Source organism: Pomacea canaliculata, linkage group LG1 (genome assembly GCF_003073045.1).
Source record: "Pomacea canaliculata isolate SZHN2017 linkage group LG1, ASM307304v1, whole genome shotgun sequence".
NCBI lineage: Eukaryota > Metazoa > Mollusca > Gastropoda > Architaenioglossa > Ampullariidae > Pomacea > Pomacea canaliculata.
Genome location: NC_037590.1, coordinates 27,523,836 through 27,548,803, shown reverse-complemented (window position 1 = coordinate 27,548,803; position 24,968 = coordinate 27,523,836). Strand labels below are relative to the sequence as shown.

At 44.2% G+C, this 24,968-nt stretch overlaps 1 protein-coding gene across 1 annotated transcript; it reads right to left on the bottom strand.

The window, feature by feature from the left end:
- Window positions 1–393: 393 nt before the first annotated feature.
- Window positions 394–24,947, bottom strand: LOC112566572 (cytochrome c oxidase assembly protein COX11, mitochondrial-like). Its single transcript, XM_025242804.1, has 6 exons — window positions 24,801–24,947; window positions 23,995–24,483; window positions 23,587–23,742; window positions 22,538–22,663; window positions 21,712–21,753; window positions 394–829 (listed from the first exon to the last, which is right to left on the bottom strand). The coding sequence occupies exons 2-6, from the start codon at window positions 24,403–24,405 to the stop codon at window positions 683–685; spliced, it is 882 nt and encodes a 293-aa protein (XP_025098589.1). The 5' UTR covers window positions 24,406–24,483; window positions 24,801–24,947; the 3' UTR covers window positions 394–682.
- Window positions 24,948–24,968: the final 21 nt, after the last annotated feature.

The following is a 24,968-nucleotide window of genomic DNA, read 5'->3' as shown; positions in this document are numbered from 1 at the left end:
GCCTTTCCTAACTGGACAAGTATGGAATTTGTGTTATTTTCTTTTTTTTTTTTAAATGGCAAGTAACTTATGGAAAACACGCTGCTGACATTTACAATTTAGTCACGGTTAATCCGAAAGTTGGTTTCTAAAGGGCTGGCCAAGACATCGAGACCTGACAGCTGACTACAACGCGAAAACTGTTGGTCTCGGCAGACTGGTCAACAATCCAGTTGATAAACGGTCTACATGATCGAAGTCCTACACAACTCATACCGCAGCATCCACATCCTCCAGCACCCCAAACTTGTTAAAACATAGCGGATAAGACTTTGGTATAGGCTACAAGGCCTCACACACACACTCTCTCTCTTCTTTACTACCCTAATTTAACATAAACGATAAACTCTAAAAGAAAAAGAACAAAAGAATTTATTTATAATAACAATCACTTCTGATGGGGTAGAACTGTGACTGTTATCATCAGTTAGGTGTTTAATAGCTTTGTAAAATCTCAAGCGCGAAGCCTTTTATAAAAATACGATTTTCGAAGTACATGGACAAATCCCACACTAACGCACATCGTACGATCACAATTGTACAACTTGCGACGTTTTCTTAACGTTTACACGGGGACACCGAGAAAAACATTGAAAATGTTCCCAGCGTCGCATGCCAGTCGCTGGACACCCACTGTCCGATGTCACTGCGCCATGTAGCCTGGCAGAGGGAGAGTTAATCCTTCCTTGGCCTCGAAAAACGTGTAGGACAAGATGATGGTGTCTACGTTCTGCAGCTTGGGATCCTCAGCATACTCTGGGTCGATGTAGAAAAATACAGGCATGTCCACCTGCAAAAAACACACACACACCGGTTGTAAATCTACATTCGTCGAAGAATAAAAGCAGCAAATATATATAAAAAAAAAAAAAAAATTAAGAAGACGACAACAAAACACACTTCTCTAAAACCATTGCCCCACAGAAACGGGAGTGAGTTTAGTGGCAGGCTCTGTGTGCACTGAGCTCCGAAAACCCATCTGTCGCCCTCCTGACATCCTCGTGCTGCGCCTCGTGATCAAGACTGTTTGATTATCGACAGTTAAACACTTCCAAGCCCGCGCTTTAAAATGACTTCTCGGACGTTGGAAGCTGGGCCGCTGCTTGGCCGGCCCCGCAGTGTCAACGACCCAGCCCCGCAGGTAAACACGGCCGCGCAACGCACAGCGGCGGCGACGACAGCAAACGGCGGGATCTGCTGTGTTTGCGGCCGCCTGCTGCACGTTGGGGTGGGGGTCACTGTGACCATGTCCCAGGCTGAGCCTGATGGCAAAAAATGTTTAAAAGATACTTTTCACAAGAAGATTATGCACAGTGAATCAAAAATGAATATCAAAAAGCGTTCAGAGAGACCACTAACATCAGCTGTAAATAAAACCTTGAACAAACATATTTCCAAGTTCATATGTGGTAAACAATCCTTGTCAGGTGAAAACAAAAGCAACAATGGACACTGACCACACCACTCTGTAGACGGTGTGCCAAGCCACGGACAGGAAGGTCGATCATTACAATGACGTCTCATAAGGTTTTCACAACCCGACGACAACAATACAGGGGCTATAGAGGCACTGGCAGTCACACGCAATCTACAACCCTTAAATCCTCTACAACTGAAATAACCCGCCTACTTAGGGTGACCTTACATAATAATCATACGCGGCGAATTGAAGGCAAATTGTGAATGCACTGTAATAGTATGCGTCTACAATCTTGGCAGACTTCGTAAAGAATTTCTAAGTAAAAATGAACAGAGTGCTGAAAAACAACGTAACTTTTCAAGGTAATTGAATGGGTTCTCTCCTGTCCAAACCCTCCGCCAAGAACTACATCTCGGTGGGCTCTAGGTCTAGCTCGCCGTGAGGGCAGCAATAATCCCTGCGGCACGCAGGTCACGTGGCCCTGGGGTATGTGGGCAAGGGGCAGAGTGTGACCTCCGTCACTACACACACCAAACATCTGGTCCTTGCATGTGTGCGGAAGCTCACAGGGGACTGCGCTCAAGGATGAGGCTGAGGCCAGAGGCAGACACGTCCGCACGGCTAGGCTTTGCTCAAAGATGCTCCCTTCCACGCACACGACCAACTGTGCTCAGTCACACCATCAGGCCTGCAAGCGTGTGGGACCACCAGACTGGCAGTACTGCTGGAGCAGGAGGTGCCATCTGGCTGCTCCAGATGCCGGCTGTTGGCACAACAAAGCCAATCCCGCTACCCCCTACTCTCAACTAGTCAGCTTGCTCCCCTCCGCGTTAACAGCAGGCAGCTGCAACCGTTTGAGGACGGCGCGGCCAACATCGCCAATCCACATTTCTGACTCAGTTCAGCAGCTGCGGTGCTTTCCCACTTAGCCTAAATCGGGTGCACCAAAAAGGAAAAAAAAAAGTCAGTCTTTATCAACTATTAATTTTTAGGAAGGCATGGTGGTCTCGTCTTACGTGTCGACAGTTCGCAATCGAAGATATATACCTGCTGACGTAGCACTACGAGGAAACTATACCCGACCAATATTTTATATTTCAAGGAAAAAAAAATTAAAATTTTATATTTAATAGTTTGCTTTGTACAAGCAGGTCTTTCATGCCCACACATTAACTCCACTTGCCCAATTCCACCCTTAAACGTGTTGTTTTCATCAAGTTATTTGCATTGTTCGTTCGTGTTCCTCAACTTCGCATGTTGGTCAACAGATACGAGGAAGGTGTTTCTCGGTGCCAAACAGCAGTTGAAGCCGATACTTCAAGACACGTCGTCATTTACCACGAGGCAGGCAGGTTCCACTGCCCATGCCCGACCCTACCCTTCTCCCCAGTCTACGGGCGCGAGACGCCTGCATGCCCAGCACGAGCCTGGCGCTCACACCGTCACACACAGCACACACGTCACACACAACACGTATCATGTCGACCGGCGGGGTGGGGGTCGAAGGCTCAGGGGAAGGGGAGAGTGGAGGGATCGAGGTGTTGTAGAGGGGGGTGGGGAGCGAGATGGTGCGACTGAGCAACTGGTTTCCCCGGCAGGGTCGGGAGAGGGGGTATGAGGCTTAATTTGCAGCGGGGGAAAGAGGAGGCTAGCGATGAATCAGATGGCTCTGCCGGTGCAAGGTTAGGTTATCCGCGCTGCCCCAAGAAAGTTGGCAGACCAGCAAAACCGTCCTCCATCGTCTCCTAAATTCTCCCCCCGCCCTTCCCCGCTTTTATAGACTTTCGAGCAAATGTCAGTGGGCTACACAGTCTTTGAACACGCTAGCAAGTCTCTCTCAACATACAGGGATAAAAGGGATAAAAATGCCATATTTTAAAACTGAAACGTGTTATCTCTACATCTCCTTCCATATTTCTAACAAAAAGTACATTTTCAAAAATCTCAAACCCTTCATTTAAAAAAAAAATCGCCATTTCCTCTTAAAGCATTTAACAGCAAGGAGACAGCATCACCAGATGGCGCTAACAACAGGAAGACGAGTTTCACTAAGCTCACTGCTGTAAACAGATCTTGTCTCTGTTCACAGTCGTGCAAGGAAGCGGCGGAAGCCTGGTGCTGTCCATCGATATAGTGTGGGCATTAGTGACACGTCACGAACATCATTATCAATCCCTCTCATGAAATCTGCCATAGCAAAATAACATCACACATTACATTAGTGAGCTGGCTATTTTTTTTTTTTCTCTCTCTTCCATATCCTCTAGCCTAGACAAACAGGCTGAGACTACCTCTCCAAGACTGCAGAGTCGCTTCATCGCCCTTGTGGCAGGAGAAGAGCGGTGGATGACCCGCGTCTTACTTCATGCAAACGGGGTCTCTGTAGGTCAACAGCCATTCTATCCGCTGAACGTGGCCAGTGGTCATAAAACCAACTGCCAAAAGGTGTCGAGTGTGCATCTCAAATCTCTTCCTTCCTTAAGAGAGACGGGGGAAAGGGAAAGTCAGATGGTACGTGAAATAGTCGAAGCAGGAAGTGTCACAAAATGTTTTAAGACTTTTTTGGGGAAGGGAAGGTTGTTGTTGCAAGATAAACCTGCTGTCTTGGGTTTTCAGCAGGAAGATATGTATTGAGCGGAAACTGGCACAGACCCCGAGTTTTCAAACTTCCTCATCTGCACTGACCTTTATCCAGAGCGTCATATAATGATGTGTTATCTAATAAGCAAATCCATCTACCATCTTCATAATCTAAAAATAGGGCTAAGCGAAGCGGCTCACAACGACCTCGGTCATTAGCGCAAGGAAAAGTTTATTTTTCAACAATATCGTTTTTATACACTAGCTCACTATGTAGTATGTATTCGACACTCTCATGCTGATTAAAATCATATCATCAGTGCACCTCACACTTTTTCAAGTTATTTGTAAAAGTAAATACGGAATCCTGAGGAAAAAATTATTTTACCCTTTTTAGTGCATTTCAAATAAAATTGTGTTTAAAAAATTTAACTTATTTTTCAAGAAGTTGCTTTGATTTCATCTTGTTATATCTGCTGGCTGTCAGTAAGGTCTGACATGCTGTGACAAGACCGCCACTTCCTCGGCTGAAGTGCGGAGCTAAGCCGCTAGGCGCGTCCCAAAGCAGAATAAATACCATCATACTTCTACCAAAACCTAATAAGCTGCCACACCACTCGACCCATGGAGAGGCCAAGGTCCCTTTGTTTTACATTATACATTTAATTAAAATAAATCTGCTAAAGATGACCGGGCATTCTATAAGGCAGGGAGTGTAGGTGAGGTGTGGCTGGCAGGAGTGGGGTGGAGAAATGGAAAGGGAGGCTGATTGCTGTCGTCCCAAAGCCGTGTACATCCGCATACCCTGTGCTGATCCACAGCAAAAACAAAACACCGCCAACATATCCTAGTGTCACACCGTGTTATGACACAGCATGGACGAATTAGACGCCAACCCCAAGCTTAGGATATCAGCCATGATCTCAGACAGAGAGAAACAGTGGACCACCTGCTAGTGCAGGGAACAAACATACAGCCTGAAAGATTCGCAACATCCTGTGAAGCAGCTACCCTGAAACATAGAGACTGTCAATGTGCGTGGCACGATTCCCATGCCATCAAGGAGCTGGCGAAGATGGCGGTGGAGACCTGACCCTCACAACCGTCGTAGATGAGAGATGTGATGATGGTGGTGCTGTGACACACCCCGTGGCCAGTAGCTGTGAGGCAGGAAGAGGTGCTGGCTGGCAGGCGTGCAGACACAAACACAAAGCTCGCGTTTTCACATCACCCACGCTCGTCTTCATACGGTACCCTCCCCTCTTGTTTACTTGTTACTCGGTAATGTGTAAATAATGCCGCCACAGTGGGCTTTTTCTTCACAAACCCCGCGTCGCCGTTTCCTGGGCGATACAAAGATTGCGACGACAGGAAACACTGTTGACCTGGGTAACGGGGCAGCCTGTCCCAGACACTCCCGCCAAATGACGAAAGTGTGAAGTATGCTGGCATCATCATTCTTGAAGGTAATAGTAACAAAATAGCAAGGTCGGATGATGGTTAACAACACATTTTCTAACAATAAAATTACATAACACAGTGGTGTAAGATAACTGGTAACAACTTTACAGACTGTATCTTGAGGTACCACTTCCTCGTGAAACGTCTTTGTTTTAACAATATCTTAGACTTCACACAAACCTCATCTTTTGTCCCATCCCCATTAAAGCTTGTTTAAGCCACGCCCTTCCTACACATGAGTTAGGGATTGAGCCTTTTTTGAAAGTGTTTTGCATTATCTCTTTCCTTATTCAAGGATAGTAAAGAATCACAAGTGGTAAACTCTCTACCCTCCTCTCTCTCTCAACCCTCTGGACAAGTTTCAAAGGGGCGATAAGGGTGGAGCTACTCAAGACGACAGTTTGGAACTAGTTCGATTGTCTCTACCCCTTTTCACCCCAGGCATATAGCCCACTGTGGCTATTCACTAGCCTGCTCACTCCCAACTTCTCCTGAGATCCCGGTTGTTTGTTGCGGATCGTTGCCTATCCCTACTCCGAAATCCCTTCTCTCTCGTTCAGCGTCATGTGTATGTGTGCAACGTAGCGATCCTGCATAAAATAATTGCATTTTTTACTAAGTACACATATTGTTTTCAAAAGCAAATTATCGAAAACAAAAAGAAAATGTGTGTATTTACAGCCAGAAGCTGATCAACATCGAGCAAATCATCCACGGTGCATATACAAACGGAAAAGACGTGGCTGGTCTATTACACCAACCTTGGGATTTCCTGGATCCCATAGTCTGAACCAGGAATCCCCAACAAATGCAGGTTCGTGCCTGGGACTCCCTCGCAATCCGAGACCTGCAATGAACGCACGAACCCGCGGAAGAGGCCTGCGTGTTAGTCATAGCGCCATGCGCGCTGTGCATCAATCCTTGAGACGCCTCCACGCGCAAGCTATCTCCGTCAACATCGCTGCCCTGCGGCATACAGCGTTACACCAGATCCTCATCAGGTTACAAAAAGCCAAACAGACATCCTTTCATTGCAATTATTCATCTTCTCATTCACCGCACAACTCTTCAGAACAGCTGCGTCCGGCCAGCCGGCCGGCCAGCAGTCTGTGCACGCCGTGGCGATTAATGAGTATTAGGAAGCCAAGCCAGCAAAGAGGGCGAACGGAGGGGCGGGATGAGGGCACGGGACCGAGCCCAAGCTGTGTGGTGTTGTGATGGAGTGCTGCAAAGCTTATCTGTGTTCAGCATGCGTACTCCCTGCACCCATGTATTGATTAGGATTAAAATCCAATGGTCCACAAAACAACGGGCGCACCTTTGTGATCAAGTGACTGGAACGAAATGGCCAAGAAACGACAAAAGGCAGGCATGCGCACATCTGTGAGCTCAGAGAGACGGTCAAGTCACGTGTGCGGCTGTATTTACTATGTTTATGTAATGAAAACGAACTGCTTTACACTTCATCTGCAGCCCATTCCAGTTTCTGCTTGTTCTCATGGACCGCTGACTAGGTAAACTGTAAAATAAATTAAACATTGTAAGCCTCAATAGAGAGGACATACTTTTCCTTGTTATATAGAATCAATTGTTGATCAATTCATTGCCCCACCCGCTGTTACCTTTAGCTTTGAGAAGGATGCAAGCGAATAAGATCAGAACTGGGCAGGATTTAGCAATTCCTTATCAGCACTGCGCATTTCCGGTGTCGTTTAAACATCTACCACTTAGAACGTTTCAAACGGAAGAACTCACCAACAACAACGGAAGGTGTCTGAGAACAGAATGCTGTGTCTTTCACAGATATTGCAAGTGAATGATGCTGGAAATGGCACCAAGCGTTTCAGACATCCAACAAAAAAGCACCGTGTCCATGGGTCAATGCTTGTATTCTGCTGAGATGTGCGTGCGTGCGTGCGAATCGTCACTGTACTTTTTATTTTTCAGATCCCTGCTGTGGCCGGGCGGAAGGCAGAAATAGCCATAAAGAATTGATGCTGATTTTCACTACACACAGCCAGTTTACTACCCACAGTTGTAGAACCAATCCAATCATGTAACGTTCACAGACGATAAAAGCAATAAAAAGAAATTATCTTTACTGAGTACTCGTTGCTTGCTGCTGCACCGCAGCTCTTACCACGTGACACCTGCCTGTGAGGTCTACTTTCTGTCACCAGTGCATTGTAGAGGAAAGTGAGATGACATCACTGTACCTAGCTATTACACATAAATGTTATTAAATTATTTTATTATTTTTATAAGTTATTAAATGTTAGCCTCTTTGTTCTTTATTTTAATATTAATGAGTAACTTCTAGTAACTCCAAAAGATCGACATTTGGAAGTGTGAAAAAGCATGGGTCAATGAACTGTCTGTGCGCGCGGGTAATGGGGTATAAACAGCGATGATGACTGCCATTACAAGAGCAGGCTGACACCGCTGGGCCTCTACTTCACGCCATTAGCGGCTCACTGCCTTCCCTTGACACTAACGGCGACTTTCTTTATCCACAGTTCACGGGTTGACTGAGGGGCGATCATATCTGATTATAATTGCACTCCAAATGAAATCCAGAGACTTTATCTTCGGAATCCCTAAGGTCCCATTTAGGTCCGATGCTTTCTTTAGCCCGACACACGGCTAGGCTCTGAAAGCGGGAGGGATGGAGACAGGGGAGGGTAGAGGAAGGTGAGAAATAATTTTGAGATTAACATACGACTGTGTGAGTAATAGAACAATTCTATTTATTGTTATTAGCGGCCAAAGGGAGCGGGGAGGGAACTTGAGAACTGCCGGTGAGTAGAAGGTAGCACAACCACGGATGGATACTGAGAGGTTTGCGAGTTGTGAGCTAGAAGGACGTTTTCACAGCTTTCTGCTTCTCTTCTCTCTTGTCCTATTGAAGAATGCTATTTCTCATACAACCCTATCTGGACATGTTTACAACCACAGCGAAAGCCATGGGTGCTAGTACTCCTACAGCAAGGTGGCAGACCCATGTGAAATGGATGAGCCTGACTCACTATCGCGCCCTCCAATGGAGATGGCAAGAGATGGAGGGAGCCTGGCGAACGTCGATCGATGACGCGTGTAGACATAGCATCAAGCCGGCCTTCACCTGTCAATGCTAGGGGCATCCTGTCTGGCACACTCAGCAAGCGGTGGTCAAGCAATCTTCTGCTTACTGAAGTAAAGGTCGGAAACTACTTTGATCCGTTAAAGTCTTTTCCTTCTTTCTTTTAAAGCAATTCACCAGTACTTGGTCGAATGAGGCAACAAGCAGTTCGTCTAGCTTTGATCGCCAGAGTTCCTCCCTCTTGCAATGTAAATCTGATTCCAATTCTGAACGGGAGTGGAATCACAATTCTTTTCCGGACAGTCAGACCAGTTCCTTAGTACTTGCTTCATTTGACTAACTCAAACCATGACATCGGCCTCATGTAGTGGGCGACAGCTAGTTTAGTTTTGTCTAGGTGACCTCAGCCAAGCTCGCTGTGCCTCCCGATACAAAGCATTTAACTGATTTTGCAAACCAGTGACAGCTATTGCAAACAGTGTCAAGTCATCTGCAAACACCCAGAGGAAACATTCTATCTGAAGCGATAATAAGGAGACCTCGTGTTTGCCGTTGGAGTATGTCTTGAGCTAATGAGTCTATAAATAATGAGAAATGTGTTGGGCTGAAAACAGCCCTTCATCAGCCCCTGGAAGCAGTCAAAAAACTGGAAGAAGCTATGATTGCTGCTTTTAATAGCATGCCTTAGCACAAGCGTACATGTTCTGAATGATGCTCCAAAGTTGCAGACTCAATTGTGACAGCATCTGCCATACTACTGGTCTTAGTCGGGCGGCGCCATGTCTATACCTATTCTATACCTATACCCGAGTTGCCCTCTGGGGTCTTCTGCATGGTCGTCATTAACACCATTTTCTCACTTTCCACTGTGACACTGACGCCGTGGCTGTCATAGATGACAGGGGAAGGTCTCTCTTTAATTAAGCTACAGAGTATATCAAAAACATAATAAAATCAATAACCGCTAAAAGACGAGATTCACGAAGCGGCTTTACGGAGACTGCAGACATGATATGTCCGGATATTCTCAGTCATTCATGTAAGCCTTGCTAGCCCTGAAGACCCTTGAGGTTCCATCAGAGCATTCTAATGCCTGCAGCACAAAATGGAAGACGACAGACTGCGCTCACGGGGCACTGGCGGTGCTTGCACCTCAACGCGCACGTGCAAACAGCGTCAAGTCATTGCCAGCGCTGTGCAACAAGTGATCACGTGATGACCGGCCTGCTCCTTCTGCCTCCCTCCTCAGTTATCGACCCCACCATCTCCCGCACAACCAGACTAACAGCCAACGACTTTCCGATGGCTGCTACATCTATCGCTACTCTAGGCTTCCCCAAGTTTGCATACTGCGACGGTCGTACGGTGTCCATCATACTTTCCCAAATCAATTTGCCTGAACACGCGCATGCATCCACACATACTTATATTTGAATACAAATAATTACACGCATGCACAGTCTGGATTAAGAGTTGCCGTGCAATGTAGCAGTTCGTGTTGAACAACTTCCATTTTGCCTTCGTATTCGTTGGCTTGAACTACAGGTAATTTTTGTGTCTCTAATAATGTCTGACTGTCTGTGTATTATACAACCTGTGTTTGGCACAGTTTTCAGCAGTGAGAAACAGAGGATACAACAAAGGCAGCGGCAGAAACGGGCAGTTATGAGTCACAAAAACCATTGAAAGCAGAAACAAATATTTCATATTTAAACGCTTCCTTCTCTGAAAGTTGTCTTTCAAGCAATAAATCGTTGGCAAGCACGCTGGGCGAAGGGGTGGGGGCACTCTTAACAAGGTGTGTTCGTGCAGCAGGCGTTCCCAAACATCATTAGTGTCAGAAATTCAAAATAATGGCAAGTTTCGGCGTGAAGCTGCATCATTCTCTTCTTCACCCACGTCCATGCTGAACATGCTTTATTGACGACCTTATCGCCAGTGACTGATGTTCTTCGAATGTGGGAGCAGCTGCATATTTCTTATTAGGGATGATTTAAGCCTGACGAGCAACAGATGTACCATGAAAACAGGGTTTGGCAAACATTCACAAGGCGTCCTGATCAATCAGTGGTCGTAGGTCTAAGTCATAAGGTAATGTTGCCTGAGTGGACAGAACCACCTGGGCGGGGTTGCAAGACCTTTCGGCCACGGGGGAACTGAGGGACAAATCTAAAGGAACTGGGGGATTTCATGGACGGGAAGCTTGACCAACAACTGAAAAGGTCCAAGAAGTCACGGTTTGGGGAAAATATAAGACGTATTCGTCCTGTGCCATCAAAAGATCAATTATAAGACCACTAAGACCAAGCTTACACGGACTGAGAGATGTTTATGTGATCAGCTGCAGACAGACACTGCTGAGCACTCAGACATAGACGTGCACTAAACAACAGACACCACTGCTTAGTACAATCAGACGCAGACGTGCACTTAACAACACTTATAACTCACTCCTGGAGAGCACGTTGGTGTGGGTGGGCGGCAAAACATGACAGAGTGACCCTCACCCTACCTGCCACTCTATTGTCTTAGCTCCTTTGTGTTATCGAGTGGCTAGCGACCAGTCTGCCTACTCACTACACTGGAGGACGTGAGGAGTCAGACGTAGAGCGGAAGGGAGTCTAAAGTGGGACAATTTACATCGGGAAGAATATCGACAATAAAGAAACAATACTAACTTGTTAACGACAAATGTTGTTAACAAGGAGGACGGAAGCATTACAGGTTTTTCTTCCGCATCTACGCGGAAGCTGCCCTTCTCATATATGGACATGTACTCACGTGGACCACGTGATAAGTGACATGTAATTACACAGCTTACCTATAGTTTACATGCGCGAGTGTCAGAGAAAAATCATGCAAGAAACATGAACATGGGTACACAAAGACTCAACGACACAGACGGACAAGCAGACGAGCAGAACGCTCGGCAGTCAAAAGACCTGATGGTCAGCTTTAAAATGATCCCATAAACGTTGTGTGTGTACATATATATTGTATCAAAGAAAGCCATGTGTGGAGAGCATAAGACTCGCTTGTTGCGATGTGCATCCGACATCAACACAAATGGCGCTAGTGATCCCAGCAACTGATGTGTCATGGCAGTGTAGTCCATGTCTTCTGTCGCTTACAGTTTGCCACAAAAACTCCTCTACTACCTTCCCCGTCTTCTTCCGTTATTTCCGCTACATTGTTTACAGATGCTATGGCCAAGTCAGGTCGACCAGCTGCACGAGAGAATGCGGAACTTTCTGAGAAACATGCCGCCATCACTCTCTCCTCTCTAGTCTCCCCATCACACACACGCACTCCCCTCTCCTGCAGCTCTACTCTGCTGGCAGCCTCAAAGTTCATCGCAGCCTCGGTCCTGACAAAAAAAAAAAAAAAAAAATCAACCGTTATCGACCTGCCGTCTGGGGGCGGAAGTAACCTTGACTTGTGACATCACAGCGCTCAGCCCTCAAGGTCTTGCTTCTGCTGGCGGCGGGAGGAACTGGGCCTGTCCTTGTCAGCTCGTGCGCGCGCGTAGACAAATACCAGACTCGGCGACACAGACCTCGCATTTCTGAAGGTGTCTGTGCAACATTCATCAACTGATGACTGTCTAGCTCAGTGGCTGATCCCTCTGTCAAGTTACTATGGACGTTGTTGGAAGCGCAGTGTGAAGGAAGAGATTCTTGGTGCCGACGTCTATCATAGCGTTATATGTCAGTGTGAAAGTCCGTATGTTGTTCACCTTTCTCCCAGATTTGCTTTTACGGAGAAATGATTCGCTGGGTGGAAATCTAGTGAAACCTTAGCATTACTCTGGTGAACATTTAATACAGCGACCTTGCAACATACAAAATGAACCATACAAAAAAAAAGTTGTACACTATCTCTTAGAGTTAAATTGTCTGTCCTCCCCAGCCCCACCTCTAAAAAAAAAATCGAGTCCGACATTTCCCCGCCCCACAGACAGCGGTGTAGCGTCGTTCTTCATCGTCTGCTCTCTAGCAACTCCACGCCTGCCATGGCAGTCAGACGGGGACTGAACACCAGCCCCCCGTGACGCAAGCCAGCTGCGCGTCAGGTGACAAGCTGGACGACTTCCGCAGGGAAGGCTAGCCGCCAGACGATAGGCCTGCAGAACAAGACAGCCTTGGTGTTGCAAGTGGCGACCTCTACAGACCCTTGACCCCAAAACAGCCTGTCCTTGTGTGCAAGAGGTCCGTGCAGTTACTTAACTGTAGTACCTGACAATCATATTATTCTTGGCTGTGAAACGCTGCGCAATATTTGCAAATACTTCTGGTGACGTGCATGTCATCGATCATGATCACCCATTACAGCAAGTCGCAAAACATCTCTCTGCTGCTTTTTTTTTTTATTATTTCACAATTTATTAGAATGCTGCTCAAAAAAATTTGACAAACATCGACTAATGTTAATCATAAAAGTATAGCGTCGTTCTTCATCATCTGCTTTTTCTGATACCATAACATCTTTATCTAGTACATGTTTTTTAGTTTGGGAATGCTCAAAATACTCAGGTTTAAATAAGTATTGCTTAGGAGTTCAAGACTATGCAAAATTTCGTATTATTCTTTCCTGCGAGAGATCTTCCAAGGAATCTGATAAATCGTTTTCAACCACTGGCCTTAGTTTGTGCTGTGAGATAGCGTGGATTGGATGGGCATAATAGCATGTCATTCACGCGAGATCTTTACGGAGCTGATTACAGGTGGAAATCTCCTTCTTTGAAATTAGATAATAAGTAAACGGTTGTATTTCAGGCATTGTGATTTATACAATGCATTTAAATATCCCTATCAGAATATGTATATAACTAAAATCATCCGACTGGGACTTTAACAGAACCTGTGCTGCCAAGATTTCGAGACACTTCGTCCAATGTGAGGGAGCGCTCTCCTGTTCTCACTGAGTCAGTGACTATAACTAGGCGTCAACACAGGGCTACGGTCATCAGCAGCACTCGACACCAGCAGCACTTTGAGGCGGAGGGTCTTTGCTGCACTTCATACACTTCTTCCTCCTACCTTTGCATGTGGCAGCGTCGTCAAGTGTTTCCTGCGCCGCTACCCTGGTCTAGTGCCCTGATTAACGATTTGCACTGACCTTGACACCAAGAAAGTATCAGCCCTCGAAAACCCTGCTATGCCCCCTACCCATAAGACTAAATAAAGGTATAATCATAATCATCATCACATTCTCTATGGGACCGTTCATATCATTCTCTTGGCTCGTTACTGACCTATGCAGTATACCAGAACATATCGTTAAAAACTAGACGGATGACGTCATCGAATCTTGTTTCATGCCACCCTTTGGTCCTATTATTGTGTGTGAGACAGAGAGAGAGAGAAAAAAAAATTGTGGGGGGGGGGAGTTAATTACAAAATGTCCAATAATGAGTTCATGCGCACACAGACCTGGCTGTGAATGGAACAAAAACGTGACTTTGTGTGTTTTTCCCCGTGTCACGTGCAAGCCTGTTTCAAGAGACAGTTGAGAATCCCAGTCTGTTGAGGAGAACAAATGAACTCAAGGTTTTAAGTGGGCACCATCATTTGTAGCAGCAGGCGCTTCCAGCGTCCCGTGTCTCCATCTGGCAGCAAGCTGACGAGCCTACTCTATCACAACACTTAACTGTCTCTAGGGAAAGTCCTTGGTAGTAAACCCCGACTGAAAATCAGGCGAAGGCTTTTATCGGCCAAGGCCCAACGTACTCGCGACTCATTGACAGAAAATGAACAAACCAGATCGGTCGAGGAACGGATCTTCGCTGCAACATGCCGGATCGGTCGATTAACCGCGCGCCCTACCGGATGTCTCGATGGTGAAGATAGCGATAAATGTCCGACTTAATTCCATAACCGATCCGACAACCTTGGTTTAAACAAGAATCTGCGAACCTGCAGACTTGCCAGTCCTACGGGAAGAAGTCTACAAAGCGGTGCACAGTCTGAAGGGATGAAAGTCACTTAAGCCTTAACATCGTCCCAGCACATTGATAGAGCTGAGTGGGGAAGTAACAACAAAATCCCTTGCTGCTCTGTGCCAGAGATTCTGAGAACGAAAAAGAATGCCCAAGGAATGGGTGCAAATCACTAGCCATACCCCTTCCAGAAAGTTCTCATCACACAAGTACAACGTTTGGTAATCCATTTGCCATGATCTTGCGTATGCCCCAATTAACAATGTGGTATCATCTGAGAATGTAACAATACAGCTATTTTCCTAGTAATTCTGCAGCTGTCGATGTAAATTATATATGATATATAACAGGGGTGATAGACAACAGCCCTGTGAAGATCCAGTGTTTGCAGTAAGCAGTAATATTATCAGAATAACGACCACAGAGAGATGAGATCTCTAGTGTCATATTGCCTTCTCATCTGCTTTTAAATGTACGAGCTGTAAGCGAGTAGTGAGACAGTGTGTATGGAAAGACACACTATCCATCGGTAATAAAAAACAGACATGCTAGCTTATAATTGTTGTCCATGTGCTCGCACGGTGGCCATGATACCATTGTATCTCTCCAGTCCGGTCTGTGAGATGACAAGAGGACACAGATGGCGGTGGTGATAAAGGAGTGAGTTCAGGCGTCGCCACGCTCCGACAAGCGCGATGCCAGGCAGATATTCCCGAAAATTATGCACATGGCATCCAGCATCTGATTACTACTGATTGGAAAGCTGTGTCTGCCTCGCCACTAAAGCTAACAAAGAAGTACTACGACCGTTAAAGCTTGTCGTGTGTCCACGGTCTACATACTCTAACGCTACAGGAGCAGTGTCTACGTCCTCTAAAGCCAGGAGACTAATTGTCTATGCGGCTTGAATCAAGGTCACTGTAAATCCAGAATAGCTTACCCCATCCCCTACAAAATTTGAAAAGCTCTTTTAATTATTCATTAAAATATACAAACACGCATACCGCAATTTATTGAAATACCACATACTGTAATTTATTGGCGTGAAAACTAGCGAGTTCATTCTACCTGTGGGCGTGCTAAACCAGACGGCGAACATTTAAAAATTACTTTAGATAATTAAGGAGATATCTAGCGGCTCCATCAACTAGTCACAGCTGAGTAGCTAAGCGGCCGGCGCTGGATGCTAGCTGCACCCGACTTTGTACTGTAAAGCTACAACCCTGCTTTACATGGCAGAAGGGCTCTCTTCTCTCTCTCCAATCACACCACACCATAATCCAAAGAAAAACGTGACAAACTGACAAGGTGTGAAACGTAACGTCAGAAGGTAAGGAAGCAGACTGCAGTCATCGCCACTGGAAACAGATCATGTGACAAGATGGAATGACGTAATGGCGAGTTCGTGACGGCACGTGCGACATTACGAGTGCGCGTGTGCAATAAATGGTTTTCTTCTTCCTATAAATAAACGTTCACCTCCAAGAGAGTTTTTCCATGACATTTCCCACCTCTGTTACGACGCTCTAAAGTTCAGAATACTAAGAGATGAAAGTGTGAAAAAGAAAAACAAATCAAGGCTAGAAAATTGGAGTGCGCAACGCCCACCGTTTTGAAATAGTGAATCTTTACCAGCAGTAAGCGAAGACTGGTGTCAGTCTCGTGCCCAAATATGATGAGCCTCAACCTTTTCAGAAATTAATGCAATTATGTCGGATAAGGTTAAAGCATGAAGGATGAAGTCGCAGAACTGTGAGGTGTCGATATCTATTGCTGAGATGAGACTTTTCATCTTCCAGGATGGCTGACCAGTGGCCAGTCGCGCTGTGCTTAAAAAATGAATAATGCCAGATCAGACTAATCACGCCAACCGTACTGAAGATTTTCTACGAAAGCCAGGAGATTGTGCTAAGAAGATGTAGGGGCAGCCAGTCATACTGCCTCTTGATGGAGACAGGCTGGCAGGGGCGGGTGGGTGTCAGAAAAGAGAGATGCATATGGCAGACCGGTCTAAACCAATGTAATCGCGGTTTTACGCGCACGGCACACGCTTTGGCACATTCAACTGGCAACTTAGTGGAGTAAGTCGTCCAACTGCGCTTGTTGCCCTCTGCGCCCAACGGTTTAGCGCCTGATTGGCTTAGCACACTAGCTTCGTGACCTCTGTGACACTTTTGTGCTTTTTTTTTCCTGGTTTGCAGCAACAGCTAGATCTGATTGAAAGTGCAAAGCCTGACAGGAGAGTTTTAAACGAACATGTTCGCTGGTGGGAACTGCCAAGCAAAAGGGGAAGGGGATGGACAGCACGTACTGCCGTACTGGTGTAGAAATATCCCTTGGTTTAGTCCATTCCTAACGCAGTGTTCTGCCGCACCAACGCTTTTCTCCATCTCTCTCAAAGCTAAACTCCAACTCCAGTAAATGACACAGGAAGATTCCTCTCACGACGGTGCACGCCATAGATTGTGTATACAGGGTCTGTGGTTCACCACCATCAAATGCTGATGACTTTTCCAGATGACAGCATGAGACCTTGCTGGGTGCTGGGTCTTCAAGAGTCAGCCAGCCGCACATGTATCTTATCTTCATTCCCCTCCCTAACTATTTTTCTCATCAAAACACGTACACGCACACGTATCTTCTACGCGTACCTTTTCCCCATCGTCCTAACCGTCCCTTTCCCCACTTTTCCTTTATATGTGTTCCCCCGTCCCCGCCCGTTTACGAATTGCTGCGATGCAAGAAATTCTTCGACGTTACATCGTCTCCTCCTCCACATTCTGGCTATGAAAACAAAAGCCTAGCACAAGCGGCAAGTAATGCTTCCACAAGAATGGTCTTTACGATTAGCACGGAGAAAGGGAATATGGAGGGTATGAGAGGACACAACGCAGGCTTTAAATAGCAACATAAAAGTTGATAAGGTGTAATGATTTAAGAAGGAAAAAAAAACAAAAGAAGAAGGGAAAGATGCGACCTGCGATTTAAAGAAGACAGGAAGAGAACAATCAGCAAAGTGTGTTATATGAAACGTTACCTTGCCAGTATTGTGATGTGTCTGGGAAAAGATTTACTACTACGCTGCTAATATTAGAAGTCATACAGCAGAATAAACATAAATCAAAATTCAAAGAAAAAATACATTTCGGTGTTAAACATAGCGCTAAATATTTGCACTCTGTTTTTTTATGGTTTAGAATGGCGCCAAGAAAAATAGTGTGGCTCGCACCCACCTAATAATCACGATGTTAAGAAGGTTTCTTGAAAGATTTATCAGCCAACTTCATTAACAGCATCGGTGGGGGTCTGATCAATTCCTCCGTGTGATTGTGCAAGCCAAGCGCATCTGTCGGGGAACTCGGTATACCTTTGAGAAGCTCGATGTGGCTTGGGAGCGAGGAATATGCCACACAAATATCAGCTCTATAAGCGGAACCTCTTATCCTGGGTGGTTAGCGAAACTCTGTCTTGTCTGACAAAAACTAGCAACCAGGGACTAATCTTCTTTAACTGACAAAGTGTGCAACATCGCAAAGGCCATTGTTCTCTTGACGACTACTCCGAGGCAGGTGTAATACATTCGATTAATTCGTAAGTCGGGGGAAGGCTGAAGAAGCATCATGAAGTCAGTGGGAAGAGGTGTCAGGTAAAATGTAGGTTCTTTGTTACCAACCTTCATTTCATAATCCGATTTTCAAAGTCCTAATCTTTTGACATCGTTCTTGCGGTTTTGACTTTTAGCATCTGCCGTCTCCTTGTCAGTAAAGACAAAAAGTGGGAGGTGAGAGAGGAATTATTCATATTTTGTGACGTCATACTTAGACCGAGAGTAGCTTAGTAAAAGCAGACGAGCTTCTAAAAAAATTAAAGACATGAATCTCGCACATTATCCCAATTATCCCAGTGGCGTAGGAACCAGGGAGGGGAAAGCAGCCGCCCGCTCAAGAAAGATACTGAGGAGGCATGAATGTGAACGTCGTTCACCGCCAGCATGGAGTTTGGTTCCCACCGACCCACCCAAACACAGCATTTTCCTACGCCACTGTATCCAGAGTTGTAGCGTTTGTACACTAACAAAGCTACAGGCTGATAAGAAAAAAAAAAAAAAATACCTCGACAAACTATGCAGCAACAATGGGAAACAGCCGTCACTGTACCCCAGACAATCAGACCGCCAGTCTAAACATAGAGCATGGGAACAACAACGATTATTCCAAGCCAGCGACAAGGCATCTTACCCTGGAGATTAGCCGTAGGCTGCTACAGCGAAGTTCACTTTCTCACATGTGCGTGCGCGTGTTTTTGCTCTGGGGTCAAAGCTTCAAATTAGAAGGCGCGGAAAATGCAGAGGTAATGAATGCAAGTGATTCTGGAACATGTTCGAGCTGCAGATTTGAATGAATAATGGCTCTCAATGCAATTTATTTATTGTTGAAACAAAAGGATTGAGCGCCTGGACACACTGAACAAGGACTTAGCAAGAACATCAAAGGAAGTGATAAGACATATGTGACCACTTATACATGTGATAAGACGCGGACGTTGTACAGATGCCACTCTTTCGCGCACTCTCGTTTCCTGTTCACGTCACAGTGTCCGTCGGGCCCTTACGCCACTTACAACGCCCTTACCCTGCAGGCAGTAGAGATACAGCTGTGGGGCAGCCGGGCAGGTGAAAGCTAGCACCAGCAGACCTAGGCTAGTTGAGATGGAGATAACGAAATCAGTCCTGTCGTGAGACTACACTTGACAAGCTGACAGCGAAAGTTCACCATCACCCCCTACATCCCTAACAGCTGAATAAGCGAACTTGTTAGAGGAATCTACCCCTGCTTCCTTCGCAGCCATGTCTTATCTGAGCTACCGTCTCGTGTTATCGTGTTTATGGCGCTGCTCGAGCAACTATACGGTGCTCTGGTGCTGTGGACTGTAAAGGGCTTGGCTGAAGGGCTGCCAGACTGAACGCTCTTTCTGATCCCGCCTGAAGGAACAAAAAAAAAAATACTGCGCGTCCAAATTGTCGGGCTTGATGGCCAGACAGTCGCTAGACATTTCCACCCACCGTTAAGAAAGATCAGTACACTTTGTAAGGACATGCTTCCCATTCTCCCATCAGGCATTGTTCCACAGATTTGTCAGGGATGTGGTCCAAAAATAGTTTCTTGGAGACCTGCTTTTAATGTTTGCATGTATTATAGTAACTCATGGAGACCTCACTGGGTCAGTGAGTGATTTTAAAAATTTGTGCACTCTGTCCTCCTTCTCCAATGGGCTCAGGAGCATGATCCGCTTTGGCCCCCTCCCAGGTGGTTCCTATATTCTTCACCATAGCAGTATCTTGCTATCACTCTCACAGCTTCCCTTGTATGTTCCACAGTCTCAACCATTGGGCAAGTTCATTTCTTACAAATGTTAGACAAAATAAGAAACTGAACTATTTACTTCCTGTTCATGTTTAGGTCCCAGAGCTATGCATAAATGAATAGTTCTATCTCTGGTGTGTTTGTGGCACACACTGACAGCTACAGGAATGAGTAATGGAAAGAGGTATTGAGGCATGTTCACTGCAATGAAGCCTGTATGCATATATGCACACACGCACACACACATGTATGCATGCACTCACACACACACATATATATGCACACACAAATCCAGCAGAACTGGAATGCCAGTGAAGAGGGATGCTGTGAAGATGGGGAGTAAGCCATGTTTGTTAGCCTCTCTCCACTTTCCCTCCCCCAAAATCCCACATTTAAAATCAATATTTGCTGCCTCTGCACACTGTGCCTCAAGGATCAAGCAATGGATTAAGTAAGATTCTTAGCCCCTGTACCCATGCCAATGGAAACATGGACTGGCCAACTCTAGCTTTAAGAACACAAACTTCACCAACTCCTCTCACCCCAGGTCCCCCATTTGCACAGTACATCATTGTTTCAGCCCTCCATCCTGTGCTGATTATGCATTTTTAGCATGGGGATAGGAGGCATTTACTGAAAAGAGAGCCATTTAGTGGATCATATGTTTCCCTGTGGAAGTGGGAGCTTGGCTTCTGGCTTATTTTAGTGCTTGGCATCCTGTCTCCACAATTTTTTTAAACAAATTGCTAGACAATCACTCTCATCTTCCTGTTTTCCACTTATATATATCTATTCACATATATACACATGAAGATAAAAGCATCTAATGCCAGTTAGCATCGGTGTGTTTAAGAGATCAAACTTGACATTTACATTTTCTATTTGTTACATAGTTACATGGCTATTTGTAGTTTAAAGACAGGAGTGATAACAGTCCCCAAACTCCTTCATGCTTCCTGATCCGACTTCACTCTCACTGGAAACAAGAATCTGAGCAATCCAGTTCCTTTGCTGAACAAAGGACAATGCAAACCTTCTTTCAATAACCTTACTCTGTGTCACAATGAATCAAAAACAAAAGCATAAACCCAAGAACAGGCGGCTCAGTGTTTGGTTACTTGGCCACCAGAGATTTTAACTGCCAATATTGATCTGTTAATAGACAGTTTCCCTTAGACTATAAGCAAAAATTGCCTTTTTCTTACTTGCAAGTAAAGAAATGGGGTAACAGGCAGACAGACACAAGATGGGACAAAGTGAAAAGGAAAGCATTATGATATAATATTTTCTAAATCATGCTTTGTAGAAAAGTATGTTTTTACACATAATTCTGAATGCTGCTAACAATGAAAGAAATTAGTGAGCAAGTGAAAACGGTATTGTTTGCTGCAAATGCAAGGCAACTGAAAAGCTGTCCCTAAAAAATGGAAAATCAGCATGCTTTTGATATTTCTGTGCCCCTGACCCCATCCCCCATTTTTAAAAAAATGAACATAGGCAAGATCTATAGTTCTGCTGTTATTTTGATTAACAGAAAAGAGCAAGAATCTGTCCTGATTATTTATGATTCTTTTGGTGCTGTAGAAAGTAGATCACAGCAAACCAAGATGCCATTGCTGGACTGTTGTGATCAAAATAATTTAATATAGGAGCAAATATTAACATCAATATCATGCATACAAAAGTCTATCAGTATTATGCCAGATTTGTCCAGAATACAATTTTAGTCTTTATAAATGTATTTCTGCTCCATTACTCCTAACAAATGTGACAAAAATCTTCATCAGTCAGAAAGAATGATTGAGTGAGAAAGCAAATGAAATTTCCATACCTGCTCATGTGGATTTAGTCTTTGTTCCTCAAAGCAGAAACACTGAAGAAAAGAGGTGAAGCAATTTGTTACATTATCTGTTTACAGTTGACTAGTTTTACAAAAGAACAGTCATTCAGATTACTTATTAATGAGAAAAATTGTTGTTTCTGAAATTATAATGGCAATATACAGTTAACAAATTATTTCAGGAACCATAAAAAATTTTAAAAATGCTTTCTGGATGCTCCCATGCATATGTGCCCAGGCGCATGCACAGGTGTGATAGCGACTGAGCTTCTAATGAGATCAAAGGGACGCAACTGCTGTAGGTTATGTCTGCTGTTGTCTGCGACCTTTTTCTTTCGCACACATACACAAGGTTGCTGCAGGCGCATTAAAGTTATCAGTGTTTCATCCTTTTTATCTCACTTTTGAACGCAGTATTTTTTTCAGGGAAAAAGTCTCTTTTTTAGAATGACAACCTACGCTTTTTTAATTGGCTTAATATGTAGTAAAAACCGGATTTGGTTTACAAAGTTTCTTGTAATCTTTTACCATATGATATTTACGACATATTATATTTAGGATATGATATTTATGCTCTACCTTATTTACATTCCAATTAATTTCAAACCTTTTTAAAAGCTCGTTTCTACCCCCACTGAATCAGTATTTTTCATCACCTCCTGTATCAATTAGTTCTCTCATCAACAGATAAAGGAAAAGTGTTTATAGTTGCAGCTAAGAAAAATCTGCAATCTTGGTTTTGTTAAAATGAAGGTGAGACTGGACAGGTAATATAGCAATATCCCTTTAAAAAAAAGGCTTTCAATCAATGATCTACCTGAATTTTATTAAAGTACTGTCCTGCTTCAAAGGGGACAACATTGTATGTTGATATGCCTATGATAGGTTTGTCTGTGGGATTCTTGGCTGTGTAGAATGCCAGTGCAGTCTCTCCTGGAAAAACCTGACAAAAAAAAAAGAGAAAATCAGTCAAAAAGACAAAAAAAATTGAACTGGCTGATTTGGCAGTGCTGGAATCTTTAAAATAATCCAAATGCAAGAATAATACAGCAAGTAAGCATGTATACATGTGCCCTTAAACCTTTTTTTTTTCTTGCTATTATAATAATACATTGCAAGGGAAGCTGCAAAGTTTGGGAGTGTGACTAAATTCAGAGTTGAAGGTTTTGTGTTTGTGGCTTGCTTTGATTGTAGTTAGTAGGTCACTAATGTTCAGGGGAAGGTCTGTCCACACCCTGCCCAAAACCTTCGCTCCTCCTCAGACTCCCGCATTCTGTCCCTCCTTCCCACAAAGACAGTTACATAGTCAACAGATGTTCTCCCTCTATGCTGATAAACATTGGAACTCTCCTCCACATTTGCCACTCTGAATCCAATGCTACATTCTTCTCTGAAAACATCTCTGTTCACAAAGTACTATCCGTAAATTACTATTCTTATCTCCCTTGTAATGTTGTCTGACCATCATGTATCGACTCCATCTTTACACTGTTTACAGTACTACATCCCTTCATCCATTGCTTTATGTTCTACTCTTGTACTTCATCTTTATGTTGTTCAATGTGCCTATACATACCTCACCATTCACTGTTATCTGTCATTTATCATTACTGGTCTGCACAGAGCGTTATAAGCACATAATATTACTATTAACAGTGGTGAAAGGAAAAATGGCTGACTCTGTTGTCATATACTATGCCAAAGACATTGAAAGCACTGTCACTGCTTCTATGGTCACTAGGCTATGGGAAACTCTTATTATTTATCATCTGCTCATTTATTTTCAATAACAGTCCTAATTATAGTTGTACTGTCAAAACCACTTAACTCTGACATTTCCCCCCAAATGCTGCATCCTTTATTTACCTTTACTTCTGTTTGCTGTGGTTTGAAGTTCCACATCATACTGGATGCTACATCTGCATTAAAACGCACTCTTATAACACGGTCTTTCGTTTTATGCATCTCTGATACTTTTGATGTTTCATGGCCTCGCTGAACAGTGCCTCCTAGCCCTGTTGCCTGCCATAGTGCCAATACAATAAAACACATCAGATTTCCCATTTGGAACGTCACAAGCAATGTTTATATTTAACAGAAGCTGCACAATTTTGGTTACTACACAATGTTTCTTCAGTTTTACAACTATGTCTTTTCAGTTAATTATTTATGTTATTAAAAGAAATAAATATAAATTGTTGGGACGAATAAGACGACAGTACTTCTAACAAATGTTTGTTCATACAAAGTGTCAAAATACTAAATAAAACTTACCTGGCAGAACATTCTATAAAGTGGCACACCAGCATAGCTCATCCCTAGCATGAAAATACCTGCGGCACATACATAAATGATGACAGTCCGTCTGTAATGAGACTCTTCCTGCCCTGATCTTGATCCTATCATTCGAATCCCTGCATGGAATTGATGCTTCCTTCTTCTCAATCCATACCAGCCGTTCTGTGATGTGAACAACCGTGGTGAAAGCTGCCCAGAAATCTCCCCAAAACATGTTGCTCTCATTTGTTTCAAGCAAGCATTGTGTGTAAAGTTGCGCCTACTGATTTCACTAAGCTGATATATGCTACTGGGCCACTCACGTATCGTTTTCCCAAGTACTCTTGCTGTGACTGAATTATGTTTGCCTACAAGGAGTCTACTTAAAAAGCTGACGGGAAAAGCCATTCCTCGTCTAGACAAACGTGCCCTCGATGCTGCAGTTGTCACTGTCTCACTTCATCATATATCAATGGTCTTGTTTACCTGCAGAGAGATGACTTTAAACATTGTGGAAAATAGAAAATGTAAACAAAAAACGAAATCATGTTATGGCATTGTGGTGTATCCTATAGTTCTGATCATTTGTATTGTTAAAAATAATAACATGTGAAATTTTATAAATTTATTAGCCAACCTTTAAAACAATGTGATCTACACTTTATTTCCAAATTAAATGATTTTCATCATTCTGAAATGGTGTGCAAGCGCTAACATTGAACATACTTTTCTAATACATCAGTATTGACTGACACTTAAGAAAAAGTGACAACAACACACGTAATAGCAAACTGGAATCTTACTTTCGAAAGCACCAAGGGCATCAACATTATAAGAAAACACTTGGCCACTGACGTGCATTAGTTCGTGCTTGTGGCAATCTCAAACGTTTGGCTAACCGATGGAAAGTCGTAAACCAATACGTTGCGTCTAATGACTTCTTTTATAAAAAAATTATTTAGATAGTTTTT